The sequence below is a fragment of the Aptenodytes forsteri genome, unplaced genomic scaffold (genome assembly GCF_000699145.1).
Source record: "Aptenodytes forsteri isolate BGI_AS27 unplaced genomic scaffold, ASM69914v1 Scaffold146, whole genome shotgun sequence".
Lineage (NCBI taxonomy): Eukaryota > Metazoa > Chordata > Aves > Sphenisciformes > Spheniscidae > Aptenodytes > Aptenodytes forsteri.
In genome coordinates, this window is record NW_008795128.1 from 3,957,916 (window position 1) to 3,981,142 (window position 23,227).

Sequence of the window (23,227 nt, forward strand, 5' to 3'; positions counted from 1 at the left end):
TTTTGCTCTACCTGTTAAACTGTCTTTATCTCAACCCACAATTTTTCTCACTTTTACCCTTCCGATTCTCTCCCCCATCCCACCGGGGGGGAGTGAGTGAGTGGCTGGGTGGTGCTTAGCTGCCCGCTGGGGTTAAACCACGACAACAAAGAAAAACTCACCTTGAAGGCTTATGCTGCTTCTTCAGCATGAAGAATTTACACACACACACACACACCTTTTCTTCCCAGTTACACAGGTGTCTAAGTCATTAAAACAGAATTGAGTGTCTTAAGCAAAAATAAGGTAGTCTCAAATGCAAAGTTGCCATCGGAGGCTATGGCTAGACTGACTGAAACATCTGTAGAGAGAAACGGTGCAGAGGACCTGATATCAACATTATGGGTATCTCAGGGTTCATTTTTTCTTGAAACACTCTCTGGACTAGCTCTAGTCTGGTCCCGTGGGCAGAATGCTCATTTGCAGTTGGAACACATCTTCCAGTTTAGTTTCATATGAAAGGAACCCAGGTCACGAGCTCCAAGAGTGCTTCATGGTGTGAACCAAAGCACAGTAAGTAGGGATAATCAGGAGTATTAGGATTAGAGACTATGGTACAATGAGTAACAAAGAACTAGCTCTAGCAATAGAAAATACTGAAATTCAAAAGGCTTTAAAACCCAGGCAATTTCTGTTGTTAAATAACTCATCCACATACAAAGCATCCCCAAGCAACCAATCACACTTACCCCAAGGCTATGCTCTGAAATAGCAAAGTGAGATTTACCTTGCCTGGAACAAGCCCTGAGAGGGAACACTTAAAACTGTAGGCACCATTGGGAAAAAAACCCCAGTTTCACTGATGTGATGAATAAATTACTGCCACATGAGCATAGTTAATTTAAGATCATTTTATTCTTCACCTATTGGTTTAAGCATACTATGCTACTTACAATATTCAGACCAATCATTGGACTGTTTCTTTACCTATCCCTCTTGGAAGGTAGCATAGGAGCATTAGCATTTCTCAATTCAAAGCTGTTGTATCAAGTGCTTTTTAAAGTTCCAGAGATATTAACACTTGGTACAATGAAGTCAGCCTCAAGGAAATCACCATCTTCCTCTAATGAAATTAGCAGTGCTTTTTAGGCACTTCCTCTGAAATGTGTTAGCAGTGTTAAGATGAAACAGATGCTGAAAGTTATTCCTGATGACTGGCTTTAAGGAAAAATCCTTTTTTAACAACCAGGCAGATAGGAAATCATTAACACTCTTAACATTTTGGCAAAACCGGGTGATGTAACACTGCAAACACAGAGACTCAATTTTTTGAGATCCTTTCTGTCTCACCCACTCAAGTTTATTTCAGCTGAAGGGTATGGAAAGAGCGACACAAATTTTAATGATTTAAAGCCTGAGTTTTCAGGCTTCTTGGTATAGGCTCAGGAATCTCTGTATTCATGGCAGAATTAATACAGGTGGTACAAAGATTATCCCAAGTACTGTTTGAAAGGAAATGAGCCACAGCACCTGTGACACAGCTCAGAGTAGGCAGCAAACAAGCTCTCTTATGTTGCTTTGTAGCAAATCAAACCCTCTGAGACCAGTCTACAGATTCTGGAGAAGGAAAGGATTAAAGGAGTTACTGTGCTTGCTCTTTATTACTCGGAATCCCTTTATCCTTTTTAGAGTCCCCCTCCCTTGATTTTTCCTATGCTAGGTCAGTAATTTAACACCTTGAAGCTTTCAAATCAAAAGCTAAAATGACCTTACTGTGTTGAATTATTAGCCCAGGATTTAAAAAAAAAAAAAAAAAAAAAAAAAAAAAAAAAAGAAAACGGCGGGGGTGGGGGGAATCTCTAAAAACAGAGGCCTTTTGATCAGAGCAGCATCCTGCAGTTTGCTGTAACTCAAGCTGGCCATTCTTATATAGCAGGAATTAAGGACTCCCCCTGCCAGGCAGGGCCCTATTAAAACACAATAGCTGTTTGAAAAGGGTAAGCTAGCTGATATGGATATAATAGGCCACATATTGGGGCCCCTTTCTACTCTGAAATAAAGCTGCTTCTGAGAGTTATGAGCTGGGAAACCTAGTATTCAGGAAGATGGGAAAGAGCGTACAATGGAAGATGGTAAATAGCCTGCAGAAGCACTCAAAGGTGCTTAAGGGAAAAGTAAAGAAGCCTTCAGAGATAAGCATCAATCACCCAGGACTAACTCTTTCAGTCTGATCAGGTGCTATTTCAGACCACATGGTGTTTCAGTGAGTCTGGAAAGGTCTTGCTGCTATAAACAGAGATTTAGTTTTTACAGTAGAAAACACAGTGAGTTGCACACCACAGAGACAGCTGCATGAATACCATTATAATTAGTTTTATGGAGATCATTGCAAGTTGCTACGCAGCTTCCCTCAAAAACCCTTGCCATTTTCACCCAAACCTAAAAAAAAATAAATACATAATAAAATAAAAAAAATCCAGAATTATAGCTACACAAAGAAAGCTGCTAACTCTCCAGCTAATGTATTTAGTATTTGTTCAAACTGGTCCAACTAGACATTTTGGGGCAAGCAGAAAATTCCTTATTGAACTTCTCTATAGCCTTCTATATGCTGAGGGTACGGGAGATTCAAGTCCTCAATGAGTTTTATTATCATATAGCCATGATCTCCATTCTTTGGCTTCCTTTATTAACCAACAGATGTATTTTTGCCCTCCCTGCCATGCTGTGGAATTCATTCAATAGCTGCAAGATGCTACAGAAACCATGCAGTGAACCTGTGGCAAGGGTGACAAGATGGCACAAAGAACACAAACACTATTAAAAATACAAGCAACACAAGGTAGCGTTCAGATTTCCTCTAGTCTAACAACTCTGGAAGTAGCTATAGAATTGACATTGGCTGGAGAAGGATTTTGATACCAAAATGTCAGTGTCCATTGAAGGAGGAGCACAAATTTGAAAATTATTGAATAACTGCACCCATCTTGTACTGCCGAGATCAAAGGGTAATACCGAGTGAAGGCAAACTGGCTTCTCAGAAAGTTGAGGCCAAAGTATAAGCACAAGTAAGGGCCTGCTTGCTCCACTCTGCATGTAGTCTCCTGTATCTCTTATTGTAAGAGTTCCATGTTTTGTAAATTAGACTTTTCATTATTTTAAAAGGTAGCAACACAATCACATTACGACTGTGATGATCTAGGAACTACTGAAATGTAACTTAATCACTGTTCCAAAGAGATTCAATACTGGTGCCATGCATGCAGCTCCCATATTTGCTCTTTTCAGTCTTGGTTAGACTGGAGAATTTCAGAAGAAAAAAATTTACAACTAATACTCTCGCACCTATTCAGTTGCCTTGGCAAGAACTATAGCACATCAAAGACTGAGCAGCTTCCAGTATTTCCATCGTGGCAACAAATGAACCTTGCCAAAATTCCTTAATATAGATGAAGTTTCATCATTTGACATTAATGCTAACTCTGCATTTAGAGATTGCTTAGCTAAACCACTTTGTGCTCACTACAACTGCTTGGCTACAGTGTTGACCAGCTACAGTTTGTCTAATTTATTTGAAGATACACAATAGGATTAATTTTGCAGGACATGAGGTTACTGCAAGTCTAATGCTAATGTGTTCTGGAATCTGTATAGTTTCAACACTACACAGCATAGAAAGTCTCAGGTTCTCTGAAGATATCCAGATTTCTAGAAACTAGACTTTTTTTTTTTTTAAGAAAAGGAAGATAAACCAAGTTTTAAAAATGCATTTTTCATGCAAGCTACAGGACTTTCAGCGGTTTGCTATTCATAGGGATGCAGAGACAGTTAAGGGATTTTATCCTGTAAAGGATAAGGAATTCTGTTATGGGATCTTATCACATCCCACTGCTGCAGGCATTTGCTGATTTTTACAGCTTGGCATATCCAATTTAGGAGAAATTTTACATTTGTTGGCCTTGTCTGCATTGGAACACACATAATCTTAGCAAGGCAATTAGAAATGCTCCTCAAGATTTTCTGTGACACCACAACATTTTACAGCCTAAGAATTAATACAAAACTCCTTCCAACACCACAAAACAAAAAACCCAACCTCAATTCTGATCCATCTTTTCTTAAAGATCTTTCTGGGAAAAATAAAGTGTTCCTCAAACTTATGCTACTTTATTCCAATTTAATACAAAGTCTTATAAGCTTAGATAGATGGAAGCCAAGAACTCCTCTGAAATTGATATCCTATATGCATATAGTAGTCTAGACTCACGCCAAAATGCTTAATTAAAACCAGAACTAAACCATATGAGTTAGTAATACAGAGAAAGGTATAGTTATTGATGAAGCTATCATTTATTCAACATCAGTTCTCTTACAGCTTGAGACATCAAAAACTTTATTGGAGGAAACAGTATGTTCCAAAGAAAATTCCTAACAGAAAAGGATAAACGTATGCCTTGTAATTCTTAAAAATAAAAAAAAATATAATAAGAGAAAAAATACCAATGGGTACCAAACTTCCTACGTTATTATGTTTTTCCAAAGCTGCTATTCTCTAGTGCATTTCTACTGAATTCCAGGTGCCAATTTCACACTACTAAAAGAGTTTTCTTCAAAACATTTACAGAAGCTGCAGGAAATCCACTCCTTTCGGTATGTGACCAAGCATGAAAAGAGATTATTGCTTTATATACACATTGCAGACTGTAAATAGTCCCACTACATCTGGTGTGGATATGTCACTATTTATCTTTCTCATTTTTTCCTATATATTCCAACACACTGACTCAGCAAGCACAGCTGAGCTGTTTTCCAGAATGATGGAGAAAGATGCTTGTCAAACAGTGATCTCAGTATTGAACATCTATTTTGCATCATGGTGAGCTCTACTACAGACCTTTCCTCAGTGGCAGAAGGACAATATAAGATTGCCACAGTTCACCAATTCTGACTTGAGGGCCCTTTCATTTCTGCAAGAATACAAACTAAAACAGAGCAAAGATTTGTGATCAGAAATGCAAGAACAGGGATAAGGAAGTAACCACCAATACCACAGACATTAAAAACAAGTAGACTGATGGAGAAAATAAAATTAAACAAAAGACCCTGTGGCATCCCAAAAAGGATATGATGAGCAGTATGAAATACCCAACTGATGAAATGAGTTATGGCAAAATAACCAGAAAGAGCACATATACAGGAGGCTCCTTAAAGATTTTCTTATGAACAGCAGTGACCTGCATATCTATTTTTTTCTACTGCCAAATGCAGACAGTGGGATGGACTGGGGAGTAGGAAAACTGTATCACAAATGTGTGATCAGAAATGCAAGAACAGGGATAAGGAAGTTCCCACCAATACCACAGACATTAAAAACAAGTAGACTGATGGAGAAAATAAAATTAAACAAAAGACCCTGTGGCATCCCAAAAAGGATATGATGAGCAGTATGAAATACCCAACTGATGAAATGAGTTATGGCAAAATAACCAGAAAGAGCACATATACAGGAGGCTCCTTAAAGATTTTCTTATGAACAGCAGTGACCTGCATATCTATTTTTTTCTACTGCCAAATGCAGACAGTGGGATGGACTGGGGAGTAGGAAAACGGTATCACAAATGCACATAACCAAGAAAAATTACTTCTCTATTACCTTCTAATCAAGATCAGAGAGATCAATTTTCAGCAAACCCGAGGATTTTGTCCTTTTCCCTCTCTCCCTAAATTATCCAGACTTGTTTCAAGAATAAATTTACACATTTGAAGTGTGTCACAAAAGTCTGATTTTAACTCCCAGCTGGGATCATGTATACATCTCCAAATTTGTACTAGTAACATTAACAACTATGATGAAAAGCAATAAAAAAATTGGAAGCATAAACAGAATTATGCTAGTTATTATCCTCTGTCTAGTTTTAGTTCATACATTCAACTCTAGCCCAGAGAAACAGCACAAACACAGTTAACTCAGATACATAGAGTTATAATGCTTCTACCATTTGCCAGGTTTCTGGACTGTGGCTTTTGGAAAATTTCAAACGTCTGTTTTTCAGTTTTATTAGCTATCAACACTGCCTACATGCAATTTGCTTTAACCATCATTAAAGGAAGCTCAACTTCATGGCAAAGGTGTTGCATTTCAACATTCAAGGCTGTAAGAAGGAATACAAATATACATGACTACACAAGGTCTCCATAAGGTAGTCAGTCCACTTCTGCTGCAACTATTCTGACAAAGACCACAAATAAGTATGTAATTTCCATGATGTAAAGGAATAGGAAAGACGTGGGCAAAGACTGCACTGCTACACCACTGAATACATACTAGAAGCATCATAATCTGACCACACTGCATATAAAAGTTGTGATTGCCTCTCTTCAAATAGCAAGAGCACAGTGCAGCTCAAGTCAGTGTATAAGTGAAGGGTTATCTACGGACAACTACCCTGTGCTGACAAGGTGCTGATATCAAGTGCTAACATTCATATGCTATGGCAAGTCCTCTAGATTTTTCTGTCACCAAAACAGTATTATAAGTTTCCTGAGTGGAGTATATTATCGTACACGGCATCAACGGTAAACGTTGTCTTTCACATTCAATTCTATGTTGCTCCTTTAGCTACAAGCCTTCCGAGTTTGTCCTACTTACCAAAAAGCTTCTTTACCTTTTCCCCACCTGTGTTTCTTTGTGAGGGTTTGGATTCATCTCAGTATCCACTCACCTGTAAGATTCTTGAGTATGTGGGAAGAAAACACTACATTTTCTAATATATTGGCAACATGTACAAACTACAGTGGGAATCGGTGTGTTATTCCCATTAATATATGCATTTTTTCCAGCTGTTTACTCAACAGCAGTCATCCCAATCAGCATATTTGTCAGGTTAGGACTTGTTGCAATGTTTGTTACAAAGAAACAGCTCTGGGAAAATTAGGAATTCATAGATCCTGCCTGTCAGCTGAAGATACCAATGTTGTTTCTGCTGTCAAGCATTTCTGTAATAAAAACATCACGCTCCAGGTGGCAGGTCTACAGGTTCTGGACAAAATTCACATAATTTTAATCACAAATAAACTGAGTTATCCACACACCCCCAATCTTCCATAGCTCTCATAAAAAATGCATATCCCATGCAGAGTAGACAGGGGGTATTGAAATCCCATTTCTAATATGGGTTGGAGAAACTTAGATTACAAGGAAGAGAATTTGCCATTTTGACAACTCCTCTGTAGAGGTAAGACTGGCAGGCAACAAATGGATTTTAACAGAAGGCTTTGTGTCCATTAGCAACACTCTAAGTGGAGAAATATGCAACTATTATAGGTTCCCCAGAAAGACTTATCAACAAATTCAGTCCTGCAAATCCATCTACTCTGTGGAGAGAGAGAGACTTTGAAAATGTCTCTCTCGTAGCAACTTATTCACATTAGCTGCAAAATCTACTCCTCAGAGCTTCTGGCACGAGTGCTGTGTCTGAGTGCATAGATTCATTCTATTTCCACTGATAACTGAAGAGCAAAGGAGAGGCAGACAGCACTCTTATGCAGTGCCTTAGGGATTCAAGGAATCCAAAGTAAGAGACTGTCAGGAACGGTCAAGCACATTATCCCAGCTGAGATTTTCAGCCCAAAGGGCTGCTTCACAGCTAGGTCACTGGCAGCAGCAGCTTCATACCGATTGCATGGCTCAGTGCAGTCTTGCATTGAGTGTGATAATTTTGTGTTTTTCTCTCCAGAGCAGAAGACATGTAAGAATCCTGACAGTATTTGAAGAACACATGAAATATTATTTTTGCAATTGCTCATAAGATTATATCAGAGAGAATATCAATATTTTATGTAAGAACCTGAAAGTATTGTTACCTCCCAGAGGCTACTGATTTGCTCAAAACACACAGAACTAACACTAAAAAAACCCAACAACCAACGCCCCTCCCCCAAACAGTCTTACTGAGAAATTCTAATGAATGGCTCCATCTCTCAGAAAGGGAATCTGGCACAACCTGTCAAAGCCCTAAGGACCTTCTCACTACTATTTTTGTTGTTTATACTACAATTGTACAAAGCACAGAGGCGACATTCTACAATGCTAGATGCTGTAAAGTACATGCAGTACAATATCACTTCTGTCTTGAAGAGCTTACACTATCCTTGCGAACAAGACAGAACAAGTTACTGTGAAAAGGGGAAAGATGCAGAGCAGATGACAGCAAGATGATGACAATGATAAGGCCTACATACAGAAATGAAAAAAAACCCAAAACCTGATGGCTCTAAGGTAGCTCTGAGAATCTCTCCTCTTTATAAGCAGATAATTCAGGTTATTTCCAGTTGCCAGTTAAGGTTGTCTTCAGTGAGTGGCTTATTTCTCATGGGCATCCCATCTGTCTGTCCTGTTCCTGACCCTTCCCCCTCACCCTCTCCCCCCAAGGGTACTGAGACTATTTTAAAGAGGAGGACATTGTTTACTCTACAGATTTATTTAGGTAATGTTGTATAGCAGCACAGGACTGAACAAGCCAAAAGTTTTTCTGATACCAAAGCCTGTGTCACTGCTATTGCCAGAGAAAGCCAAGAGAGCAATACCGTATTTGTCCCTAAGGAATGAGTCGAAAAAATTGTTCCAGCCAATCCAGACAGCAAGAGAAAATGAGGTACTTTCATTGCTAGAAGTTGATACTTCTCACCATGATAACATCTTCTTATCCAAGGATCTCAAACTATATAGCACTGGCAGTCCTGTTACTCTGAACAAAGCAAACGTTCCTTTGTGTAAAACAGGGCTCTACACAGCGCAGACCTGGTATTTTGAATCGCCAGGCACACAACAGATCTAAAAGCAGTATCTGACCCCCAACCCCCCCAAACACACATCACAGACACCTTCTCAGATAAATAGTATCAAACTGTCACACAAGATCCAGCAGGGGCACTTCAAGTTAGAGCCAGCAGAAACATCCTTCACAGAAAAAGGGGATCTCAGACATCAGTTTGCAGAGCCCAATGGAAGTAGTGATGCATCTGCAAGCTAAAAGCAAGATGTCTTTCTCAATCATGCTCCAGCTGGCAGGTGGTCAGGGAGACATTTCACCAGAAACAAAAGAAAACAAGAAGTGTTTTGGGAGAAGAACACAGACAAAAAAAAAGCCTTTTCCTGTGTCTCCAGTTTTGGTTTATCAAACAAACTGTAAAAGCGATAGGAAGAAGAGTTTCCTGTCTGAGGTAAGTTATCACTGTTTAATATTTCCGAGCTTTCCAAAGAGTCTTGAACAGAGTAGCACATCTACCTGCAAGTTGGAAGAGAAAGCTTTAAGCAAAGGGTTAGCCCAGAAGAAAAGCAAAAATTACTAGTAGGAAGTCTCTTCGTCAAAAATTTTTTTTGCTGCTTCTTCCAGCTGAAGTGAAAAAAAGCCACACAGACTCCCTTTAAGATCCCAGAAAACATAAAGTGGGATGCTATGCACATTCCCTCTGCGTGATCAAATGCATTAGCATGGGGGCCCTGTTTTTCTTCAGTACAGGAAAGATCAAGAAAACAGGATGATAAATAACATATAGGAGGAACATGTCCCTTTAAGATATGTTGGCACACAAGTTAGGCTGGAAGAAGTAAAGTAGCATTAGTGTGTAACTACACAGAGGGTTTTCAAGAGTCTGCATTTCATGGAGATTCAAAAGCAGAGCAGAGATTTCTTGGGTTTGTAATGAACAAATACCAGTAGCATTTCAGCATATCTATAAAACCAAGACTAGTCCTGAGAGAGGCATAATTTCACTCATTTAGCTAAAAGATGTGGATTAATTGGCAGAAGTGTGATTGATCCCTATTCCTGTAAGAGTCAGGAGTGAGTCAGATGAGGGGAGCCTCAAGGAACTCCCAAGATTGAAAGCAGATGTCCACATGACTGGGACAAATGAACAATGGAATAAAGTGGGAGAAAAACTATCCTTGAAGACTAAAAATCTTCTAGAAGGAGAACTGTAGAGATGAAGGTCAGCCCCCTGCAATCAGCAATCCCAGTGCTAGGCTGTGGATAGCAGTGAAATACATACCCAATTTCATTTCCTAGAAACAACTAGAAACACTCATTGCCTGCAAAACACTTCCTGCCTGATCCATACAGACCTACATGACCACATAGTTTTCAGCTCTGAAATTTCACTCAGGTAAGCTAAACCCCAACAAAATTTTCATAATTACCCATAAAAATAGTTGTTGTAACTGGCACAAAGATTTGAAGTGACTCATAGTAAGGTGGGGCATTGCAACGCATGATGGAAAGGCTATGATTGCTCTTCAGTGGTGAATCCTGCAAGAGAGGTCCATGGAACACCACTCTATTGAAAAGCGTGCCCTCTGAGAAGAGTTTGGAGAATATCTAACACCCATCCTTGACGCACTAACATCATCATTTCTGAAAAGTTACAGAAGTCATTATTTTATCCCATACACACTTAAAAAAAAAAGTCACTTGCTCGGGCCTACCTGCTAGCTTTCTAAACCCTGGGTTTGGTGTCTAATTTTAAGTAAGCATGAATAGGGAAAGCACAACGTGAAAAAGTGGACACCCTAATACCAAGTCCCTTCACCGCAAATCATTGCAGCATATTTCAAAATATGCACATGCCAATCCTCTCACTTAGAATAACCTGAAACAAGGAAAACACTGGGAGAGTGCACACAAACCTTCGGGAATCTCACAAGTTATCTTCAAACTCAAAGATACTGAGATTAAAGATAAAAATCAAGATCAAGCTTATTTGCTTGGCAGAGCAATACAAAGCCAGTGCAGCCTTCAAAGCACAGCCTGAACAAATGTTGACAGTTGCATGGATGAACAGAAGTCAGTGAGGGCTCACCACTAAGCCCCGGGAGCCAGAACGTATGACACTTTCATAATAGGAAACTTTGTATTCTGAGTCTACCTACACCAATACTGCCGATCATTTATTCTCCACTTTAAATAAAGAATCCCACATTTCAAATCTTAACACAGCTCTCAAAATTACTAAGCCTGTTTGTGCTTTGCTACCCTGTACCCTTTGGTACAGGGACCCAGTTTGATCTGCTAAACTCCAGATATACTATAAAAGAAAAAAAGAAAAAAGAAAAGAAAATGGAAAAAAAAAAGAGAATAGAATGACAGAATGATTAGTTCTATATTAGTCACAGAAAAAATGAACATGCAGCCTTTTCCTGTCTTTCAAGAAATCAGAAGCGCCACAGAATGCTCAATGTGAACAAAAAACCATTGTAGAAATTCACATCTTATTTTGAAAATAAATGGGAAAAACATGATTTCCAGCACCTAAGTCAATCAGAGGGTTGTGCTCTATGGTGACAGTTTTGTTTGTTATAATGATCTTGAATTACTATTTATTCTTTCAAAGGTAGAAGAGGAACAGGAAGTGAAAAGCAGGTGGTTATCATGTCACGATGAAGAAATACTACAGAGAAGCAATGTGAGCAGTTTCAAAAAGTGTGGAAGACCTCTTTGCTCACCATTTAATTTTTTAAGTATATATGATCAGAAGTTTAGAAAAGGCCCTGAGGTGTCAGCTTGAAAGCAGGTGCAAACCAAATCCGATCTGGAGAGATGCCTGAATGACGATTTCAGCGGGGTATTTCAGAGGCACCTTGCCTTTAACCCCTGTAAAGAAATCCTGTTGGTGGGTGGAGGTCATTGTAGTCATGCTCTTTATCTTTCTTAAGCTCTTCTTTACTGACTATTTGTTCAGCTGACTAATCTCAGCATTACCTTCTGTGGAAACTCACCTATATCAGATAGAGTATCACGATTCCCAATCATGTCAAGTGCACAGGTTGTACCTTCATTTGTCCCCAAAACCTACTCTTGGTAGGTTAACTGCCTGCAACCCCCACTTAACAGTGACCACTGCAACTTGCTCAGAACATGGAAGTATACTGTTCATTGGTTTGTATAATAAGAGTTTCATTCCTGACACTATGCATTTTTTTAGCTTTGGTAGTCTACAAAGAGGGAATGCATTCTGAGAGTTTAAGATATTTTATAAAGAACAACAAAAATATCAATCTCCTTATAAAATCCATGTAGTACCAAGTATTTTTTGTTTCCAAAATAGATTTCTGAGGTCTTTTAAGTCAGTATTTGTTCTAGTTACACTAAGCTACAGAGAAAGGTTAACAGTAAAACTAAACAGCCTTGATAAGCAGCTTGATTCTTCTATCAAAATTGCCTTTATACTGTTTTGAATGGGTCTTCCAGATTTTGCAACATGGATGATTCACTCCAAGTGAAAGTTGGAAGTACTTTGTTGAGAGCAAAAGAGACAAGGTACTACCAAGAAACCACATTTTCTTGTTACAATGCCATCTACCTAAAAGATCTGTTATATAAACAGATGTAGCAAGATGGCCTGTATCTTACCTCCTCTGCCAAGATGGTCAAAACCATGCTAGTCTTGAACTGCTTGTTACCCTATCTCAAAAAAAAAAAAAAAAAAGCAGCTTTCAGAATTTCCCCTCAGACTTGCTGCAGTATTTATCTTAGTTACTCATTTACCAGTGAGAATCTCAGTTGTTTAAAAGTTGAAAATGTGCATGGGGCAAGAAAATATAATGCAAGCTGTCCAATCAGTCAAACTAGCAAGTTAGATCTTATTTGAAGATTAGACGGACACTGATGTGCAGAAAAAAGCAAAACCAAAAAAAAAAACCCACAAAAAAACCCCTGAAACTGTGGTCAATTGAGAAAGTTACTCATATGCTTTGAGATCCTCTTCCACTGCTGTAGTACAGAAATTGTTGTGAAATACTCTGCATATTGATTTGCCTCAGAAAAAGATAACAGGAAAGGAAGCAAGCAAGGAAAGATTTTCAAATGGGCATCAAAAGACAGAAACATACAACCACTGCAAGCACACGCATTACCAAAAGATCTTTAATGAAGCTGCCTGAAAGAGTTTTAGACATTGTGCAAGACATCATCAAGTTGGCAAAACATACAGCAATCGGCTGAGACAACATCAACAACACTGAAGATCAGCACACAGTTTCCCCCCCCCAAAAAAAATCTTTGCGAATTAGTAGGAAGAGATTATGTGTGGTAATTATGATGATCATTATTTAAGGACTTATGCAGGTTATAAGGGAGGAAGAGGCATTCTGTTAAAGCATTCAACAGGACAACAATCACACAAGGAGACAAAAGAGTTCAAATTCATACTCAGAAAAAGGAAGAATGAGTGCTGCTGAAACCAGAAGCAGTCTCTGCTTTTGACACTAACAGCCCTGTTTAAGGCAAGCAGAATTTGGTTTTCTATATGCTTTTGAAAGCTCTGTTCCCCAAAGGGACTGCTTCACATGAATGTTTATAACAGGAGAGGTACTGAACTGTAGGAAACCCGTGCACGTTTCCAAAACATGCTCAGGCAGCCCTTGGCTAACCCAGTGAAATCCAGCATTCACAACATAATCAGCATGTGTCCAGCTCCATTCTCCATGTACCCTGCCTGTTTCCAAAAGCCCCCCCTCAGGCTGGCCCTATTGGCAGCGTCCTGATGTACTTACTATTCAGTGAAGAACCTGGCAATGCCATACTGACTAATATCTTCTCTGTTCTCCAGCAACTGGCTCACTGCATCCTCCATGTACGTGAGGACATGTCTTTGAGCTGCAAATAAAAGACAGTAAGAGACAGAAATTAGAATACAAGGGGCCTGCAAAGCCCAGAACCAGACTAGCCTAGTTGTGTGCCTTACACACCAAGCCAACAAGCATTTGATCCCTCAGTTAGAGAGTGGAGGTTTCATTCTCCCAGGTATGGATAGTAAAATTCCTGACCTAAATCCTGCTTTCCTTCCTGGCTACACAGTGTTAGTCATTAACAGTGCTGACCCTTTTCTCCTGAGATTCTGGAAGTGAAGGAAGAGGAGGAGTTGTGAGACTGCCTCACTGGAAAATACTCAAGAGGAGTTCCTGATATCTGTTCTGAGTCACAGCCATCTTTCATATACAGATGGTCAATGCCTTATCTATGGGGCTGTTGCAGAGCTTTAGGTGTTCCCTGCCCTTCCCTCCTTACCAAAGCCAAGTAGCTCTAAGGTTGTTCTGTAAAAATTTTTTCCTAAAGGCGCAAATAAAAGTACATCTGTTTCCATACAAGCATCAGTGAATGTTCTTGGAGTGGCAGGTGGGGAACAGGTCTCAATGCCAAGAGAGATTTATATTGCTCAACAGTCAGTCTCAAATAACTACCTAAACCAAACATAAGGAAATTTCAGAAGTGGTGGATCTGCCAGTACCCAACCACAGAATGCCACTCACTTATAAGATTTCTGAATAAAGATAGTTTGGTATGACACAAACCATTTTGCTGCTTCTACAGGGGGCAGACTCTGTACAAATCAAGCATTTGCCAGGGAGGAAGCAGCACAGATTTGCCACTGAGCCCCTTTGATGTTTTTGGCTAGAAACCAAGTTGGAGCAACAAAGAGCCGAGTCTGGGGAGATGCGCCAGCTACCAAGCAGTAGACGTTCCAAATCTACAAGTTCAACAATCAGAAGACAAGTCACAACGAACCCAGGAAAATCGTTCCTAACCTGGAAAGCACACAAACCCTGTTCCCAAAGCACACACCTCCATCCTAAACATATATGCTACTGCACCTTTGCAAGTAGTGTCGTGTCCTAAAAAGAGCAGGAGAAAACCCTTAGGGGATATAGGAAAGGCAAAGGCTGTTCTTGCTCCTTGCCAATCTGCTCCAGACTTGGCAGCATCATCCCCTCACTAGCAACTGGCCAACCTCAGACCCACATCAATATTCTTCAAACCATTTTAATTTGTGCTTAATATCCTGGTAAGCATCAAGCCTGCACCACTTGATACACAGCATGGAAGTCCCTTTCATCTTAGTGTGGGGCAGGTGGACTTCAAGAGAGGCCCGGAAATGATTATTCCCAGTGGATACAGTGATTAAAAGTATGTATGAACATTGATTGCTATCAGGGGATTTCTCTGCCTAGAACACTTTTCAGGACAATGGTAAAATTGGTTAAGCACACCCTGGAAAATACCTTGCAGCTGATAGCAAAATGGTGAGCCAAAGGTTCAAAGATATTATCTGGCACTAAAAGATACAGGGCGTAGCTTTATTTAATTATTGTAATGCAAAGGAATAAATTTAATTTATGTGAGCGATTAAAGAAAAATAGCTCTGCGCACCTGTGTCCCCTGAGGGAGGAATGAGTTGTGCAGCTCAGTCACAGGCTCAAGATAACAGCAACCGGGTAGCTTTATTTCAGCCCATCCTTCCTCCCTCTTCATTATACAGCCCATCTTGCACTCAGAAACCATCTTCCCAGACCCCTCTTGAGCTGTCAGTGGTACCAGATTAAGCCAGGAACCAGTACTAGCAGACAGGCTTCCACTCATCTCAGCCTGCAATAAAAACTTCTGCTCAACTGCAAAACCATTCTCAAAACTTTGTGGCGAAGTATACACTCCTCCTTTTGTAGAATAGCCCCTATCAATGAAACATATTTTTGTTATTTTGCTTCTTTAGAGTCATTAACCTCTCCCCTAAAAGCCTACGGAACAGACAGGCATGGTTCCACAGTGCCACACAGCACAATGGGGCTGACCTCTATAACAAATACCTTTGAGTCTGCTCCTGGAGAATAAATTCAACACAGAATTTCAGACATTTCTGTCACGCTTAAAAATGTACACAAATATATATGGGTCATTGTTGAATACAGTCACTGGTAAAAGGATATTTCTGTTAAGCTTTTTGTTGCATGGCCTAAGGATCCTGGCAAAGAACCTCTCTCTATTTCCCAGAAAATAGGTAGAGGCATGGGGGAGGGAAGAAGTTGGTGAGCGGAGAAGCTGCAAGAAAATAGCACTTGCAATCTCCTTGAGAAGTGTCTCTCTTTGGCTCTTTAGCTGCTGTGCTGTTTTCCAGGTAGCACAGTTCACACTGCCAAACCAAATTCCAGCTCTGGCTTCCTGTTCGCTGGCTGCCCAGTTCCATGGAACGGTACAAGTAGTATGTTTTATAACCCAACCAACTCTACCCTACACAGAAAAGTCACAGAATAAAATTTAATTTGCAGGCAGGTTCTAGCAGGTCAGAGAGGCAAAATAGAGTGCCAGGAGTCTGGTTATAGCAAAATAGTAGTTTCATAATTTATAGAAATGGTACTTTCCATAACAAACACTGGAATCATACTGGAATGTTAACTATTTATGCAAGCAGAGCTAAAAATCCATGGGGTCCTGTCCAAAATAAATGGGATGATTCATAAGTTTTTAACAGTTTCAATCTTTTTGAAAATTCAGGGAGATAATCATAGAATACCAGGTTAGAAAGGACCTCAAGGATCATCTGGTCCAACCTTAAATGGTGTATTGGTGGACATGTTGCTCATATTTTTGAGGCTCACCTTGCAATAACAAGGCAGCAAGTCCAATTCAGAATGTAAAGACCAAATGCTCATGCAACTGTGCTATTACAGCTTGCTGTCTCTACTAATTTTCTTCCCGATAGAATTCCAGTATACTGCAGCTTCCATGCAGGAAGTATTACAACAAGTTATCATCCTCAGCATTTATTTGTTTATGTCTTATTGCAACAAAGGCTCTCCTCCCTACTAGTACAAACCCTTCCAAGTTAATGGTTCATGCAACCCATATTTGCTAAACTCTTCCCTGAAATCCCATGCAGCTACCCCAAACAGTAAGTAACTGTGCCTGCCACAGTCATTTGGTAGGTGCTACTCTCTGCTGTCAGGCAAGCTTTGCTACCAGGCAGCTTTCACAGAAAGATCTGACAACATAAGTTCACAGAGGAGTCTTCAGGCAGCCCATGACCTGATGTCAAGTAGATACCTTCGCATAGAGTATCTTAATTCTTATCACTAAACCACTAACAATGATGTTACACTTAGAGCCTCTGTCCAATCAGTGGCAATATAAACAGTCCTTCAAAGTCAGCTACTGCAGCACTTAGGAGAATGGCCTCTGATGGTACTACTACCACATTCACATGCTCACACCTCCACCATTGCTCACGTGCCCAAGGTTCAAAGCGAATTTTGGAATCAATTCACTTTTGGCTCAGAACCAAATTCAGGGCTAAACAGTGGCTGTTCAATTCAAGCATGGCCAGACCAGGTCATATAAATCTGTAAGTATTTCTATGTAAAAGGCAAAGTGACAATTGCATCCACAGTCAATCCACAATCTCTAGAGACTTCACTACAACAGATTAGACAATCACAACTAATACCATTTAGCCATAACTGCACCAAATCATTTTGCATGTGTATTTAAAATAGTAAAAATAGTCCTTTTATAAGCCACTGGATGACTTTTTTCAATCTTCCTATAAGAACAAACAATCCGCTAATTCATAGGGTTGATTACAAATATTGTAAGAACAAGCACTGACACTTGAAAAAACTTGAAGGAAAAGGAAAATGTAACGCAAATAATACCACTGCATGAAACAGAATATATGCACTGAAAATCTCAAAGCCAGACATTCAGGAAGAAGGAAGGAAATACATGTCACCTTTAAGTCATGATATTGCCTATATGTAATATTTTTATTATCAGCAGTGCTCAGGAAGGGAGACGATTAAGACCTTGGAAGTGCCACAGTACTGTTTGTGTCAGTTACGTGATACCTACTTCAGCACGTATTGGCAACACAATCACGTTAACCATACTATTTTTGCATACTAGTTTCCCAGTTTTACAACTTAGATGCATCTCCTTAATGCTACATTGATAAGAAGCTTCTCTTTCCAACAAGTTTGCCTCTTCTAAAGGCAGAGAAGAAAACCTGAAGATCAGTATATCAGCACACTTACCAAGAAGTGGTGCTGCATGTCACACTTGAAAGGAATAGCAAACATGGGATGGCCAGAAGATGCAATAAAAATAGCAGCAGATGCTGCAAAAGAAAAGTGAAGTGCACCAAACAAGGTGAAGAAAGATAAATTGGTATCGGATAGTAAAATACATATCACATACCTTGTTTAAAGAAGCAGCAGAACAGAGTCCTACAGCAGAGGTAAGTCTTTATTTATCAAATTATTATCAAATCAGCTAGCTACATTATTGCTCAACTCTTCATGAGAGATGACTTCTTCTGGAACATGAGCTGTCTACCAAAACAATTTGTACTATACGCACATAAGAGAGCTCTTTTTTTTTTTTTTTTTTTTTTTTTTTTTGTTTTTTTGTGGGGTGGTGTCAATAACTGAATTGTTGAAAAATCAGGAGTGGGAATTCCTGGATAATAAAACAAGCTTTTGTTAACTATTTGCCTCCTCCTCAACTGAAGTGTTGAAAATACACACTATTTGATGCAATTAACATTATGATTCACTTCAGTTATCATAAGTTCAAGAGCATAACAAGCTTTAATGTATTTGGAATATTTCTGGCATTTTTTAATCTCTAAGAGTGTATAAATTAACAGCTAAATACCCTTTCAGTATTTATTCTAAATTGGAGCTTAACTAAGGACACTGCTGTATTACGCACGTTGGAAAGACACATCTATAGCAACACAAAATCAATTTAATGCAAATACTACCAAAACAATAATGATGTGAGAGGGAATTAGTAAGGATACAAACTGCAAGAACAAAACCATATCAACCATGGAAGTTTTTCCAGCATTAATGGTCTTTCAGGATGCTCTTTTTAATCTCTTCAGATATCGCTAAGGAAAGGCCTGAGCAAGAGAAGTATGTAAACAAAACAATCAACCTAAAAGCTAAACCACTGTACAGCTGTAGTTCCTTCCAGCTTTGCACAGCTTCACAGTGTAATTTCCTATTAACCCTCAAAAAAAATTTTTTTTTTTTGAAGGACAGAACATGTAATGAAGTACAAGCAGACCTTGTCACACCAGAGATAACACCATGATGCGAGACATGCACTGTTACTCATGAACACATGCTAAGTGGCCACACAGCACAACTATATCGTATTTCATATGTTCACAGTTTCAAAACCACTTTCAATAAAAGATTTAAGAAATGTTTCAGTTTATAATTTAATTTTTACCATAACTGAAAATTTGTTTCAAACAATTAATCAGCATATTAATCACAAACCATGACATTGTACTCTCTCAGTTTGCACTCCTGAGGCTGCACAGACTGACTTAATTGTCTAAGTCCCTCCAGCAGACCACTTCCTGCAAGATGTCGTACAGCTGCTAGAAATCACCACCTCGCCAATGCAAAATTGTCGAGCTATCATTTAAAAAAAAAAAAAAAATCTGAATTTATGCAGTGTATTAACAACATTGTGGAATTGTTATTCTAGCTTGTTATAAGAGCATTAAGTAGCCTAATGGCTCCCTACCTATTCACACTCAAACGCAGAAGGACTGTGTACAATCCAGTTCTGGAAATCTACCTAGATCAGGATCAGATTTCACTTGTTACCTTTCAAGTTAAGGTGGAAGTCCTGTAGTGCAACAGCAGGTTTGGGGATGAAACCTCCATTGTTTGGAGAAAGTACTAGACTGAGTCTAAGAAGATTCAAACATATCTAACATTTCTACAAGCAAACTCTTACACATCAGTGGGGAAGTCATTCATCTTCCACATAATAGTTCTCCTATCTGTACAACAGAGAAAGAAAAATTTAAAAAAAAAAAAAAGGCATTCTCTTCTCTTTTTAGACCATAAGCTTTTTCAGCCAGAGTGCCTCACAGAAGCTCATCAAATATCTAGACTGAGGAGACTCAGTGTCAGCTGAGATGTCTGGATAACAACGTAACCTCTACATTGATCATGCTGTTAAAGAAAACAATTGCACTAAGACTTTCCAACTCAATATTTCTTAAGACTGTTCAGAAGAAGAGTAAACCCTAGGTATCTGCAAAGTCTCTACACAACTGAAGTTCTCTGCTGGGAGCGACTCAGTTTCGTAAAAGCACCAATACCATGAACGTTCTTTCTAATCATGAAGCCCAAGATGTCTTATGAGAGAGATGGAGAAACATGACCGTGTTTCTGGCACTTAATAGCCCCATGCTTTACTGATAAGGCACTTCCCTAACAGAGTATCTGTGTTCTTACATGTCTTACATTGGCAAAGGAAGAAATGAAAGCACATCCTAGAGTTGGGGAGTAGAGAGGAGGAGAATCCAGAGAAAAATAAAAGTTCAGAAATTTGCAAAAATCTACTGCTTTTTCTCCATAACGGGGGCGGGGGGGTGACACAATTTGAAGCTTCCGAAGACAGCTGCATGAGCAGAACAATACACTAAGTGCTCCATTGCCTGCTATAAATAATTGAGCTATCACCAGTTATTAAACCATAATGAGGAAGGCATGGAAAAGTGTCTCAAATAGGCCGCATTTTGCCTACTGTAGTTCCAGTCTCATCCATCAAGTGAGAAACACATTTTCATCACTATTGCAAACAATAAGTGTTGTTTATTCAGTGAAAATGCTGTCTAAAATGTCCTGCTTGTTACAACATCTTCACTGTAGCCTTTCTGCCAACTCTGCAGACCTCATCTCCTTTCCTATTCACTGAGTATCAGTCATCTCTGTTCTTCTACCTACTATCTCACAACCACTGTGGCATGAGACATGTTGCCCTGATTTTTATTTTCCAGGAACTCTGCTGTACCAAAGCTTTGCAATTATTTTTCATCTTAAGTGAATAATTAATTCTTTCGCTGTTCCCTTCTATTTTAACTCACAACTGCTTTTATTTCCCTCTTAGCATCCAAATTGGACGTGGAAGAATCATCTCAAATAGGAAAAAAAGAAAAAAAAAAGTAATGCAGCAAGTAGCATGTAATGTTATTTTTGCCACTCCTTTTATTTGTTGGCCTGGTTTTGATACTGAAAAAGGAAAAGGGGAAAAAGAGGTTAGGTGAAGCTTGCCCATTTCAGGTCAGGAAAGACAGTGCCATCTGATCTGGGAGACTCAGAGAATACCTTATGTGGCAGCCTGGGGCAACACAACTTCACAATGAAATTGCAGAAAGTGAAACTTATCACAATTACTTACAACCCCACATCACACAACGATATTAACAAGACTTCGAGGCACACAATAGAACAAATCCAAAGAGCACTGATTTCAGAATGCCAGGTCAATGTAGAAAACATAAAAGCATCTTATGAAGACGTGTGGGGAGGTGTGTTTATTTGGGGGGGGGGGAGAGGTCAGGTTTTGGGGGTTTTGTTTGTTTGAGGTTTTTTTAACCACTTTCCTACTGCTAATACACAATTCATTCAGTAGGATCTGTGAGCAGATTGGTAAGTTACAAAGTCTCACGAAGATAAAAACATTGTTATTGGTAACATTTACAGCTAAATAACAATACCATCATGTAGCAGACACTTTTTCCTCTCTAACAGACAACAGGTATTGCAATCTAAACAGGAGGATATACTAAGTGATCAACAAAACAGGCTCTTATACAAGTTATTGCTCAACCTGATATGCTCACACATGTGTCTTTCTGACCCCAATGTCAGAATAATTTGGAAGGTTTTACAAAATTAAAAGGGAATGGTAGATCAGCATGTGAAACAGAGATAAAAGGAGGCTCACTTTAAGTAGGTTAATAAAGCTGCTTGCACCTAACAATCTTGCACATCTCTTAGAAGTCATTTCTCAACTTCAGATGTGAAACGGAAGACTGGTTTATTCTTACACTTTAAGAATTTTTAGTCTGCTTCCTAGATCGTTTTGAGTGATTCAATCCTTACTGACAAGTTTCACACAAGTAAAAGTTAAGTGCCTATTTCATTAAAAACAATTAAAAAAGAACCTAAAACCAAGCTGGCTCATTAAAAAAAAGAAATTTTGCAGGTTTCAGCCTAGAGCAACTCTGGAAAAGTTATGAGTCTCTGTTAACGCGTAGGTTGAAAATGCTGACATAGTGCGATACAGTAGCACAAAACCAAAGGGTGTATCTACATGGCACGCTGCGATACTGTTCTCAAATACCTGAACTAGCTCCAGAATTGAAATCAGCAATAAGAACTTCAGTAAAGTGAGTCTCCTGAGAATCACCCCGAACAGAGCACTAAACAAACTCTTATTTCTGCCTTGAGTTTCCTTAACACAGAATAGCATTGCAGTTACGTAGGTATGCACAAAGTACCCAACCAGCAGCCTAGCAGCAATAGCACAAAGAGATTCTACTCTAAGATGAATTAGATCACTCCTTTGCTTAAATACTTCATCTCTCTTTAGTGCTATGATATGCTTTGAAAGAACAGTCAGATCCCTCCTCATTGACACTATCGTTAGACTAAACAAAATAAGCTCTTTTAGTCTCCTCCCTGCGAGACAGGTTTTCCATTTACTAGAAGCCAGCAGCGTTTCTCTAGTCTTGTTCCATTTTGACTTACCAGAGATGGCAAAATCATGGTGGAACAAGTTAGCACAAACCAATCGATGCCATTTCTGACCTTTCCTTGTACAAGAAAGCCACAGTAAATTATGTATACCTTTATAACAATTATTACCAAATAGCCTCTTGGGCCTAGAAAGTAATGGCTGAAGAGTTTCACTTCAAAAATACTGTCTTGAACACATTCCAAATGCTTACTACTTGTGATTCATCTCCTCTTTAGCAATTAAATGAAGTCATATTGACTTTATTCCATCCTAATTATTTTTATTTGACGCATTAACACCGAATCACTTTGCTCCTTAGTTTCCTGGAACATCAAGCAGTAACACAGACTGTTAGAGCCAGCTTAAAAAGAATGCAGTCTGCAAGGGAGCAGCTGCTTTATAAGTTAAAGGATTTCCATTTTATGTGGGAAACATTACCAACATTACCTTATTTCAGAAGAAAAGCTGACATTCAAACTATCTCCCAACATAAGAACAGCACCCTTTCCAATGTTGGGAAATGAGCATGAAATAAGGTTGCTCACATAGATCCGTGAGCAAAACAGGTTGGTAATGGGCTAAATGAGGTTACAGTCTACCATTGAGCAGCTGGACGTTGCTTGCCTCTACTCACACAGTGCCAATGAGACAGGGGAGGATACCGCAGCTCACCTTCCTCAGGCCAGCGCTGCCTTCACGGAGACCACATCTAAGGGCACCGGAGGGGAGCTCCCTGCACCCAAGAGGGCCCCGCACCCCTCTCGCCTCAGGGAAGCACCCGGCAAAGCAGCGCCCTACAGCACCGACCTGTAACCCCCCGGTGCTGCCCCCTCCCCCGCCGAGAAAGCAGACACGGAATCGCTGCG

General features: G+C 39.5%; 1 protein-coding gene across 1 annotated transcript in view; it reads right to left on the minus strand.

The window, feature by feature from the left end:
- Nucleotides 1-23,227, minus strand: part of CUNH11orf49 (chromosome unknown C11orf49 homolog) — a 113,911-nt gene that overhangs the window by 66,951 nt on the left and 23,733 nt on the right. Inside the window, exon 2 of the mRNA XM_009277590.2 lies at nt 13,532-13,634. Coding sequence (XP_009275865.1) covers nt 13,532-13,634 — 103 coding nt within the window. The remainder of the gene's footprint in view (nt 1-13,531; nt 13,635-23,227) is intronic.